The 12,561-nt window shown below is 49.3% G+C and overlaps 1 protein-coding gene across 1 annotated transcript in view; it reads right to left on the bottom strand.

Annotated features, from left to right (window-relative positions):
* Cdc42bpb (CDC42 binding protein kinase beta (DMPK-like)) overlaps positions 1–12,561 on the bottom strand; it is a gene marked incomplete at its 5' end in the record, with an annotated part of 89,533 nt that overhangs the window by 53,000 nt on the left and 23,972 nt on the right. The window contains 1 exon segment of the mRNA XM_013507874.1: positions 1,519–1,610. Coding sequence (XP_013363328.1) covers positions 1,519–1,610 — 92 coding nt within the window.

The following is a 12,561-nucleotide window of genomic DNA, read 5'->3' on the forward strand; positions in this document are numbered from 1 at the left end:
ACACACACACACACACACACACACCTCAGTTGTAACTGTGTGTGAGGACACTTTTGTTCCCCGCACTGGCAGGTGTCACTTATCTGACTTGGTACTTCAGAGGCGGGGAAGCTGAAAAGGGCATATTTCAGGAACATTATCACAGGAACAGCTCAGGAGGGACTGAAGGAGGGTATGGCTGCATTGGCACATGGTCCACAGGTCCACAGCAGAGGACACAGGACAGCAGTGCAACAGCTGGGCAGCTGGAAGGGTTGGCAAGGAGGCCACAGGACCTGAGAGGGCACTGGGCGACAGGACGGGGTTAAGGTCACTGAGGATCACCGGGGGCACAGGGAACGGGGGCAGAAGTTGCAATGTCTGCACAGGAAATGTGGACAGAGAGGGGCCCAAGGCAGTGAAGGCCCGGGCAAGAAGGACACACTCCTCTTCACCTGGGAGACTCAGACACCAAGCAGGGTCACTCTCTTTGAAACTCTCAGTACTGCATTAGGTTCTGTGTCAAAGAAGAGCACTAAAAATAGCTATAAATTGTCTGGTAAAATAATTTTCCCTTCCTTTCATTTTTCCTATTGATTGTCAATTCCCACCTCCCTGTCCAAAATGCCTCCTGGCCAGTGCACTGGGCCACCTGGCCTTGCTGCCGAGCGTGCATTGGAGGGAGGCTGGTTTTCACTTTAAAAGGATGTCTCCCTCTTCTCACTACGTAACAAAAACCACAGCTTACCTCAGCAAACACGCTGCTTACCACTCGAGAGACTTTTTACGGAATGTGAAACTCGAGTTTTTCCTGTGGCTCTTTTAAATGAAAAGATCCCTGCTGGTGGCGCTCAGAGTCGCTGCTGGGTGGGGTGGGGTGATGATGTGCAAGAGAAAGAAAGGAACTTTCTAAGGCCAGAAACACCATGTCCCTTGGGGTGCAGGTTACACAAGTACAGATGGTCAAAACGCACTCAGATCTGTGTATTTTACATGTAATATACTTTGAGTTTTTTTGTTGTTTTTTGTTTTGGTTTTGGTTTTCCCCTGGAACCAGGAATCAAACTCATGACCTTGCGCTTGCCAGGCAGGCACTGTGCCACTGAGCTAAATCCCCAGCCCCTGAGTTTTTTGTTTTTATTTAAAAGTTTGCTGTCCCAGCCTTGCTATGTATAGGGTCTTGCCACATAATCCAGGCTAGCCTTGAACTCACAGCGATCCTCCTGCCTCAGCCTCTCAAGTGCTGGGATTACAAGCATGTGCCACCATGCCTGGCTCTCTCTGTAGTTTTTAGAAAGTGCCAGGCCTTCTAACAATTAGGAAACAGATTTTTCTGAATTTATTTGTCTGAAATAACTATTTCTAGTCTCAACGACATTCAGAGCAACTCCCCAGTCACAAGCGCTCATTCTGCCTTGTCTCTTCTCAACTGTGTCTTTGAGTTTGCCATCTGAGCTCCCCAGGCAATGCCAATGCAAGGAGGGAGGACTTTGCTACCTAGGCCCTCGAGGCTAATGAGCAAGGCGAGGTTTCCCTTACCTCTCCAAAAGCACCTCTTCCAATTACTTTGATTATTTCAAAGTCCTCTCGATGAAGCTGCATTTCCTTCACCAGCTGTGTAAACGGCTTAGCTGTAAACAGAAAGTGTACAATTAACAACTTAGTTGAATAAACTCACACAATCCAAAAACTTCCTTGACTGAGGCATCCCACTAAGGTATATTTATTTTATTTTATTTTATTTATTTATTTTTGGAACTGGGAATCAAACTCAGGACCTCACAACTTGCCAGGCAGGTGCTGTGCCACTGAGCTATATCCCTGGCCTGTTGCACTTCTTTAAAAAGTGTACTTTATAAAATATCTAATAGAAGCTCCTGGAAGTCTGTTCATATGCTCATTAGTGTGGACGTTTCATCATCCACTAGGCTTCACTGTCTACTGTAACAAATATCAGTATAAACATTTACCAGTAGGAATCTTTTCATCTTTCTGGTTAAAGCCAAGGCTCACTACCGAGAGCACAAACTGAATCAGGTACGTCCTTGTCTGTGCTGAACACCAGTGCAGCAGCTCTGCACTCTGCGCTCCCCACGTCTGCACTGCATGAGCCACAGGGCAGCGAGAGAACTAAAGGCGCCTGCCATCCTCCAAGACGGCCAGGGTCCTGGGCAGGCCACGTGGAGTCCACTGACCAGGCACTTCATGCTCCGAGGACACTGGCCAGATACTCCCCACACCAACTCTGGGAGAGCAATTCTTCTATCCACATGCCACGGGTGAGGGCTCTGAGCCAGCTTCTGTGCATGTTTAGTGGGTTGCACAGTGATTTTTATTTCAAAATCAGGTCTTTATAGATAATAACCAATTTAAGATGAGGTCAGGTAGTAAAACACAGTGAGCTCTAAATTCAACTAGACTGGCATTTTCTTTTTTTTGCTGGGTGGGTGGGGTGGGTAGTAATGGGTATTGGTGGGCCTTCACACTGAGCCACGTACCCAGCTTTTTTCATCTTTAATTTTGAGACATGTCCTCACTATTCACCCAAGATGGGCTCACACTTGGGATCTCCCTGCTTTAGGCTCCCAGAGTGCTGGGGTTAGAGGTGTGAGGCTCCACACCCAGAGAGATTCGGACACAGAGGCAGCAGGCAAAAAAAGGCATGTGAGGATGGGGCGAAGGTTGGAGGGAAGCCGTCTCCAGCGAATTAAAGTCAAGAGCTCCTGATAGAGAAGGGGAGAGACCCTTCCCCATGTCCTTGGGAGAGCAGAGCCTGCCCACACCTTGACTATCGCCTGCTGGCCTCCAATACCATAAAAGGGGAAATCTGTCCTTTAAACCTCATTGTACCCCACTTCTGGTAACCTAGGGCAGTGGTCACAGGAACTCCTAGGAGCAGGGAGGTCATTTCTTCCTAGGACCACAGATCAAGTGGCAGAGGCAGGTGTGGCCCTGTACCCAGGTCACCATGCCTGCTATCCACACTCTCACCCACCAGGCTGCAAATGCCGGTCACCCCCTATTATGTCTGTCTTTATTTTCACCTTTAGGCTCAAGTCCACATGTTTTATGCTAACTTCTATTTGTTCTACACAACTCTTTTTCAAATCCCGCCTTGCTGAAGTCTTAGGAAACATGACCACTGGGCAAAGGAGGCCAGAGTGTATTATCTCTTACGCTGCATATGTATCTACAAACAGCTCCCCCAAAAGGTACAATCTGATATTTTCTGGGCTTTTAATTGAGTTCCATATTATTCATCTAACTCTTCATATTTGTTCTCCTTGAACAGTTGCTCAAGGATTGGGATTTAGCTCAGTAGTACAGCACTAGCCTAGCAAGTGTGCAGCCCTGGGTTCAGTCTTTGTTTGTTTGGTTTTTGCGGTACCGGGAATCGAACTCACAACCTTGCGCTTGCCAGGCAGGCGCTGTGCCACTGAACTATATCCCTGGCCCCTTGGGTTCAGTCTTTAGCACCAGAAAATTAAAATTACCAAACCAAACCCCAAAACAGTTGCTCAATACACTAACAAGGTTGATCACCATGTTCACTGCCCCAGCACCAGCAGCAAGAACAGCTGAAGGTCTTTGGGGCCCATCAGATGGGTGCTCTAAACTCTGGCCCCATTATAATCATGGATCCCCACCAGCACAGAGCTCAGGGAAAAGAACGCACAAGGCTGGATTATTTAAATTTTTAAACATAGAGGCCAAGAACTGAAAAAGTTGATCTTTACTTCTTTCAAGAAAATAACCATTCCCAAAACTGCTAAAGAAAATGTCTTTTAAACAGCCACTGAAAACAAACACCTCTTTGGCTTGGGGGATTTTTGTTTGTTTTCTGCTACACTAGTGATTGAGACCCACGTCAGCCTCAAACTCAAGATCCTTCTGCCTCAGCCTCTCGAGTAGATGAATTACAGGTGAGCACCACCCCACTTACTTTCCTGGTATCTTTTTGGGAACCAAATGGTACCTTTCACTTCATAATGGAGAAATAAGAATCGTAAGAAATCTGACGACTTCTATTTGCCACCAGAAGAGAGAGCTTGGGAAGAGAAGATGCCAACCCATCACGCCACAAGCTGTACAGCACCACGGCGCAGAGAAGCGCACTGTGGAGGGTGGGGCAGCACCCTGGACTCTCCTCCTCGGCCTTCCAAAATGCATTCCCCAACACCTACCCTGACTCTCACTGCCCTGTTCCTGATGCCTGGAAGGCTGATACGCTCCCTTGCCAGCTGTAGGTCCCGGCTATGCTAATTATCTCTGCGTAACATTTGCCATGGGTCATATCCTGCTCACTTTGCTGGTTACAGGGCTGCTTTATTCTTGCTTTGTCAGACATAATAGCTAGAAATGTCATTGCTCCACACTGTGGTCACTGTTCACCTCAATTATGCTAATTTTTCATTTTACAGAAGTTACTTTTAATAAAACTGAGTTGCTTCTTTTTTCCTTTGTCATTTTATTAAGGCTTAGAAAGTTATCAACCCTTTGAAGAGCTGATATTCAATGCTATTTTCAGCTAAATGGCTTTTTAAATACTTAACCCTATAGGCCACCACTGCTGAGAGTACTCTGTGGTAGGATGAGAAGGATGGACCTTAACTCTTAGTTTCAACCATCTATATGTATTCAAGTGGTCAGGATACTGGCCTGATTCTGCTTGTCCCTCTCTACTTGGGCAAGAGGAGGCCACACCCACTGTGGGTGGGTCCTAAACGAGCTGTTTGCCAGCCGTGCCAACTTAGAAAAGTCACTTGCTCTCCTGTGACTAGACTTCCTCAACCATAAACAGGAAAAGCTCTTTCTGGGGTCTTATGGCAGTCAGATTAAGCTAGATAGGACAGAGAAACCAGCCTGCACCTCGATCTCCACACCTGTCTTTTCATCTCATCCTTCCACATTAGCTGCCCCAACGCCACTGGATCCTCCTTGTCAAGCCTTGCTCCTACACTTGGACAAAACACTTTTTGTTGCTTATGCATGTTAACAGCTCTGCACGAGTGCTCCTGAAATGTGTGGATATGGATTTCTCAGGGCCAGTCTAGTAAACATGGAAAGTGAAGAAATAACCCCAAGGAGACCTTGGTAAGATGAAGAAACTACAAGCATTAAGCAACAGGAAATAAACAAAAGGAAAGCTAATTTTTAAACATAAAAGGCACGAACAAGAAGGAAAAGTCTAAGGGCAAACATTTTTCAAACACATCCGAAGCTACAGTAATAATACTGTACTAGAGTTTAAAATTAGGAATGCTATCGTCAGAATAAACAGTCTAATCCCAGCGGCAGGCCAGCCTATAACCATGCACAGGAGGGGACAGGAGCTACATCCCTAGCCCCTCAGTAAGCCAAGTGTGTGGCTGCAACCTCAGCACTGAGGAAGGCTGAGACAGGAGGCTTGCAATTAACTGAGTAACTAAGTGAGGTCTTGTTCCAAAAAATAAAAAAGGGGCTGGGGATATAGCTCAGCAGTAGAGTGTTCCTAGTTTCCATCTCTAGTACCACTAAAAATATTTTTTAAATCACACTTACTGCATAGAGCCTGAGAGGGCAAAGAGATCGTAATTCTTCTGTTGCCTTATATTCTCAAAAAACAAAGAAAACCCTGATCACTTCAGAAAAAGCAGCTCATGTGGGGCAGGGAGAGAGGAGGGTTGGATGGGAGAAGGCGTTTTGCAGGCAACAGAGGACAGAGCATGTGGGAAGAAGCAGAGCCTCGGCTTCCTAAAAAGCCATGCTCCAGTCTGCCCATGTTACTTTATGGCCTCAATCCAGAGTCTGGGACACACTTTGGAATATAAAATGTTATAGACTAACTCTTATGAAGCAGAACCCTGGGGTGCAACAGTTTGCCACATACTCTTAAAACATTAGTACACGAAGCCAAACCAGAAGAATCAAAAAATCTTTAGGGGTTCACTTCAAATATCACTTCTATTGTTATGAGTTCTAATTTACAAATAAACAAAAGCTGAGTAACACAAACTAATCACTTCTACTAAGATTCTCTTAGAAAACAGATAATTGTGGATAGCTTGAAAAAACTGACCAGCTATAACAGAGGAAGTGACGTTGGACCCTCATGGTGACCACGAATTAAAAAGACCACAGAGTAAGACCAAATGTGAACTTCACAACAAGTACAATGAACTCTGCTTCACTTTCTACCAGCAAACACGAACGCTCCAGGTCAGCAAACATTCACTGAGAACCTGGGATGCCAAGGACACCTCCACCTACAGCTCCAACCCTGGCATGGGGGAGCCCTCTGAGATACTGCCAGGCCCCTCCTGATCAAAAGGCCACATATTCCTGGCTGTCACCCCTCACTGGATGTAAGGCCCAGGAAGCCCGGTTTCCCTCCACCCAGCACCCACTGCTCTCCAGGCTCCAGCCCAGCGCAGGAGCTCAGGAAACACAGCCACTGCCCTGGTCGCCTGTGACTGCCAAGAGTCACAGCACCAACATTACAGAGTCCCCTGCTCCACAGGGAGGCTTGAGTTTTTTCCTAAGGTAAGAATGTACTCAACATTTTAGCATGTTTTCTACCCAAAACAAGGCTAAATACAGCTTCAGGCTTCACATAGCTTAACTTTTATTATGAGAAATACTCTTGTCATCCTCAGATTCCTCTATAACCAGAGCCACTGAGCTTCTCTTGATGCCTAAAGGCAAAAAATTCATCAGTCAAGGGTTACCACTGGCAAACATAGCTCCAACTGCAAGACAAGTGTTTGCTTTAACAGGAAAAACCTTGCCAGGAAGGACTAGGGGTGGAGAGAGGATCTTTGGCTGAGAATCATTGTGAAAGAAGAAACTAATGACCCCTGCCCCTGCATGTTTACCAAGAGAGGAAATAAGATCAGATTAGCTGGATGGGGGCTCAGGAAGGACGGCTGCGTCCACGGCAGGGGCCACAGGAAGGCAGGAAGGGGTCTCACTTCATCCTCCCAGTCTAGGAGCCACCCTCCAGCCTCCCTCTAGACTGGGCCCAGTCCTCTTCCTGACCCACTGCGCTCCACTGTCCAGGCCTCAGCTCTCAGTGCCCATGAGCAGTCAATATACTGACTGGAAGCAACCTCAGACATTCACCAGGAAGAAACACAGGCAGCAGGGACCACGGCTATGCAGAGGGCATGTAGGACTGGGTGGGCTCCACTCCATGCCCCCTGCTCTGGATAGCACTTCCCCTTGCACTTTGGTCCCCCTGGGAGACAGTAGTCTGGAGATGCCAGGGTAGGAACTACACGGCTGGCTGGGGAAGGACGGCTCCTAGAGGTACCTACAGAGGGCACACTGGGGCCACTGCCGGGGCAGGCTGCTTGGTGCTGTGTGCAGGCCTCTCCGACGGGCAAGAGAACAGCAGAACAGAGTGGGCCAGTTCACCCAGCCAAGCGCAGGGGTCAGGCTCTGGCCAGGCTGAGGGTTGGAGCAGGCACTGGCACAGACTCGTCAGAGTGAGTGTGCGGGCACTGATCCAAGTTTGTGGAAAGCGTGCTTGCTTGTTTGGAGAACTAAGATGATCTATCCATGGCAGCAGCTGCTTTGTCTGGAAGACCTAGCAGCACCTAGGCAAGGCTCTGGGCACACACACCTGACCTGCACCAGGCAGATGACCAACCTGTGATGCTTACAGGGAAGAGCAGGCACCATCTTTCAACTGAGGCAATCTGAGGGCTCAGACAGGAAGGAAGTCCTGGAAGGATGCTCTGAGTCAGTCACAGTCCATGCAGTGAAAGTCCAGTCTCCAGGGTGGGGAGCAGGTGGGGCGCTAGATGAGTCAACATCATACCAAGAAGCCCTCATTCCAGCCAGAAGACCAGCCTGTACCCTTGGCAACCTTGCTGGCCCCTCGTTCTTAGACTAATGTGGGCTGGCTACATGGCCTTCGCCCCAGCCTTCCTGACATTAGATTTCCCTTCTCTATTCATTCCCGTTTGGCTGGACACCGTCATTTCTGACTTAAAATCCCACCATCTTACCACTTGTAGGTAACTTGGCAACCTTCTCTCTTCTGGCTGGGACTGGTCAGCCCCATGGAAGCCCTTGCTCAAGGAGGCAGTGATACCCTGGCACTATGTCATCAGAAGCCACACAAGCACTGCCTTTGGTAGTCCAAGGCCAAGGCAAGGAGTCTGTACATACCCAGCAAGCACATGGTGCAAAGCCAGGTGACAGAATACACATTTCAGTTCACCCAACTCCAGTGGACAGTGGCTTAGTGGCAGAGCACTTCCCCAGCACAGTGAGGCCACAGGGCCCATCCCAAGCATGGGGGTATGCACATCCCCCAACAATGTGACAGAACAGCACATGTCCAATCACACAAATGCAGCAAGGCTTCATCACCAAGCTCTCAGTCTGCTTGGTGGTATACCACATGATGGCCAGGTTCCCTGCCATTTCTTCCACGAGGCACTTAGCATCCTATGTATATTCTAAATTTAAAAAGGGAAGTCAGCCAGGAGCAGTAGGTGATGCATGCCTACAATCCCAGCACTCTGGGAGGCTGAAGCAGGAAGATTTCAAATACCAACCCAGCCTGGGCAACTTTAACAGGACTCTTTCTCAAACTTTAATTTCTCAAAATTTAAAAATAAAGACCAAAACAGAACTGGAGATGTAGCTCAGTGCAAAGGCCGAGAGCTGGGGATACAGCTCAGTGCAATAGCCCTGGGTCTTGCATATACACGCAAAAGGAAAATCAGAAGCAGAGAGTAAGTGCCAGTTAGCTGTAGCATTCAGAGAAGGTTAAAATCCATGTAACGTTCTATACCAGTGATGGCAAATCTTTTAGACTTTTCAGTGACAAACAGCTGGTTATAGCATGCGTGCCACAGGCTCACCACCTCTGTTCTATACCATCTATGACACCTGGGTTCTCAAAGTGGGTTCCCAACAGCCTCTGCAGGGAGAAGGCAAGGTGCAGAGCAGAAAATCAGGCTGCTCTACTTTAGCCCTCGTCTTCTGGTTGCCAAGGCCCACCAGCTGGCCAGTCAGCTGACCAAGTGACATGCTGCTGTGGCCAGAGGCCCTAGTGGTCCAGGATAGATGGCTGGGTATACAGAGAGCACCTCGGTCAGAAGCAGCTGGTGAGGAGTCATATGCTGGTCCTACCTACTCCAGACCCACTGTCCTGGGGCCCAGCCAGTGTTTCAGCAGTCCTCAGCTCTGCTGATGTGCTCACATCTGGGGAGCCCTGGGAGGGACAGCAGCTATCCCAGACCACCATGACTCAGAACCCCAGCACTGGTGTAGATGGCTCAGCCCCTCGGAGGTCTGTCCCTGCCATGAACAGGAAAGACAGCACACACCCCAAGAAGTCCCTAGAGCACTCAGACAATCCCCATAGAGTCCAGCCCTGTGCAGGCAGCAGGTAGAAGGCTCTCATCAATCAGCAGACACTGACAGCATTAGTGGGGATATCAGTTATGTCACTGTGTCTATGTCACATCTAACGCTGTACAGACAAGCTGTGGTACCAAGCATATCCTAGAACCCAGTGGATTCACTGAGAAGTTACCTTGTTATCTGCAAGCTCTGCCTGGCAAGGCCCACACTTAAGCAGCACAACTGGCGCAAAGCAGCCCTGTATACCAGGTCCCCAAACAGGGCCCACACGGCCGCCGGGACGGCACCTCTGAGGAGCAGGCCTAAAGCAGCAGGCTGACGGGAGCCCCATCCTGCACATCTGTTCTCTCCATGCCAGGGGAGCAGTGTCCCAGGCTCCTGCCTGCCCGCAGGTGTGCGAGCACAGCAGGGACCTGGGGACTTGTGTTCGTCAGTGTGTGGAGCGCGGCGGCCTGCCCACCTCCACGCTTCCACATCAATGGCTGCTTTCCTCCGGGCAGGCCGGCTCAGGAGCTTCTCCATGAGCTCAGTGCCTGAAAGGTCACTTAAAGTATAACTTCTGCACAGCCATCCATCAGCTTCCCAACTTGTCCACCGCTTCTCCTTTCAGCAAGGCAGCAGCAAACCCAGTCACAGAAGCTGTATGTGAGAGAACGCAGAAAAGCCTGTGACCCTACTGCTTAGAGAGAAAGGGACAAAAGCCTTTGGAAAAACGTTATGTTTTTTCCTGTCATAAGTAAGAGATTTTAAGGTAAAAGTCTGAATTCTCTACTTTGCTTATTTGGCCTCATTTTGAGAGAGCAGGCCCAGGGCAAAACCTCAGCAGGGCCTGAAATAACACAGAGCATTCCCAGCATCCCTGCCCCCCACAGCCCCATACACCGACTCCAGGCAGGTGCACCTCACACTCACACACCCCCACCATCCAGCAACCTCCCAAGGGCCATGCGGACTCCAAGGGGCACAGCCTCCAGACCCTAGAGCTACTGAGATGCCCAGGTCCATTTCTTCCACTCAAACTTTCAGGATGAAGAAAAGCCCAACCACGGAATGGAGATGCAGTAAACGCTTCTCCTTCCCCGTGGACACCAGCACAACTTCCTGTTCCTCGCCACACTGTTCATTTTTTAGAGCTTTTCCATCCTCTTTGCAGCTCTTCTCTGAAGCATCCATCGCCTAACTCCCTTCCACCTACTGTCCCTCAAATGCAACAATTCCGAAGAAATTTCATTGACTCTCTGGAATCGCTCACCACGAGGATAAAGTCAGAACAGCCCAGCTCTTGGGCAGACAGAGGCTGAGGCTCGTCTGGCTGCGATCCTCTGCTACATACCAGCCACTTCTGCCCCGAGGCATTAGCCAGCTGGCAAGTCAGCTTTTACCACAAACACTGTCGTCTAATGGGAACCCAAGGACAAAGAGCACAGGCCTGGCTTTGTTCTCTCTCAGCCATGGAAGGGCCCTGCTCTTTTATCCGGACTGTGTCTGGTCCAGTGCAGACTCCACAAGGCCCTGGTCTACTGAGAAGCCCACTGGACGCTCCCCGAGGCCTCCCTGGAAGGTAGGGGACAGAACATGCACAGAGGCCAAGAGCGAGGAGGGTTTTGAGAAAGACGTCCCGCTGTCTGGGTGACTTCTGTGGCATGAGAATTTTATCTCAATAAAGCTGTTAAAAAAGAGAAAAGAAGGGCTGAGAATTTAGCTCAGCAGCACAGCGCCTGCCTGGCAAGCACAAGGTTGTGAGTTTGATTCCCGGTACCAGATAAAAAAAAGAGAGAGAGAAAAGAAACCCATTGCGAAGGTACAGGGAGAGGACATTACAAATTTTAAAGGGGGTGTGCAGGAGAGAGACAGAGGGGAAAATGAGGACAGGGCTTATCAGACCAACCTTGAAGTCTGGCTTTGTACAGGAAAAAGAGCAGTGTATGTGGACACCCACAGATGGTGCAGAAAGGACACCTGCAGTCACCGACAAGGGAACCACGGAGCATCTGAAAGAAGGCATCGCAGGGGTCAGGCTGCAGAGAAAGCCAGCGGGGAAGGCGGGAGGCTGGCACCCATGGGCAGGGTACCCACACTGGGGGAGCTCCCACAGGGTGGAAGCAAAGGGTCTGCACAGAGTGTGCGGGGCTGACTGGAGCCTGTGTGTGCCGACAGACACCTAAGTGAAACAAACAGAAGGAAGTGCTTAGCAAACTGCAGCGGAGCTTACAATGCTGGTGACCACTGATATGAGTCAGCAGGGACCAGAAGCCCTCTGGTTACAGAGTTTAGAACAGTGATGGGGAACCTTTTTGAGCTTTTAATAACAAACAGCCAGCTGTGGCACATGTGCCCTAAGTTCATCATCACTGGTCTAAAACATGTCGTGACCTATTGAACAAGTACTTTAGACATCTACTACTTGCCAGGAACTACTGTAGGCAAGGACAGCAAATGGAAGTCCCGCCCTTCAAAGAGCCTATGTTTTAGTAGACAGAAAAGGAGCAGTAACTAGAAGAACAAACGAATTCCACAGAAAGCAGTGAGCCTGTGGACAAGGCAAGGTTGGGAGGGAGGCAGGGAAGGGTGAGACAAGTCAGACCCAGCTGCACCTGGAAGGCTCAGACAGGATGATTAGTGTGCTCCGGCAGAGCAGGGAGAGGCCTCTTCTGGCTCTTGGGGTCCTGGAGTACTTGGAGATCTAGGGCAAGAGTCAGTCAATGCAAGAGGTGGGGGGTGCTGGACAAGGTGGGCTCTTCCTGGAAGGCAGCTGAGGACCAAGAGTCACCTACTGGGTTGTGCCATGAAGTCTCTGAAAAAGCCTGTTTTGAGGTGATGGGAAACAAAAATCTGACTAGGCTCAGTTTGAGACCAAGGAGAGGGATGGAAGCAGCAAAGACAGTTGAACTTGAAGAGTTTTACTGTAAAACACACAAAGTGTAAGCTGAGCATGGTGGCACACCTGTAATCCCAGCAATCTGGGCTGTAATCTCAGCGATCTGGGAGGCTGAGGTAGGAGAATCTCAAATTCCAGCCCAGCCTTCCCCAGTCTCAAGAAGTAAAAAGGGCTGGGAATGTAACTCACTGCAAAGGACCCAGGGTTCAATGCCTAGCACCACCAAATAAAGGGGGAGGGAATAAATGAATAAATAAAACAAAAACACCACACAGAAAGTGAGCCAGGTGTGGTATCACAGGCCTGTAATCCAACTACTCAGGAGGTTGAGGCAGGAAGATCAC

This window comes from Chinchilla lanigera, unplaced genomic scaffold, assembly GCF_000276665.1.
Source record: "Chinchilla lanigera isolate Chin_1 unplaced genomic scaffold, ChiLan1.0 scaffold00137, whole genome shotgun sequence".
Lineage (NCBI taxonomy): Eukaryota > Metazoa > Chordata > Mammalia > Rodentia > Chinchillidae > Chinchilla > Chinchilla lanigera.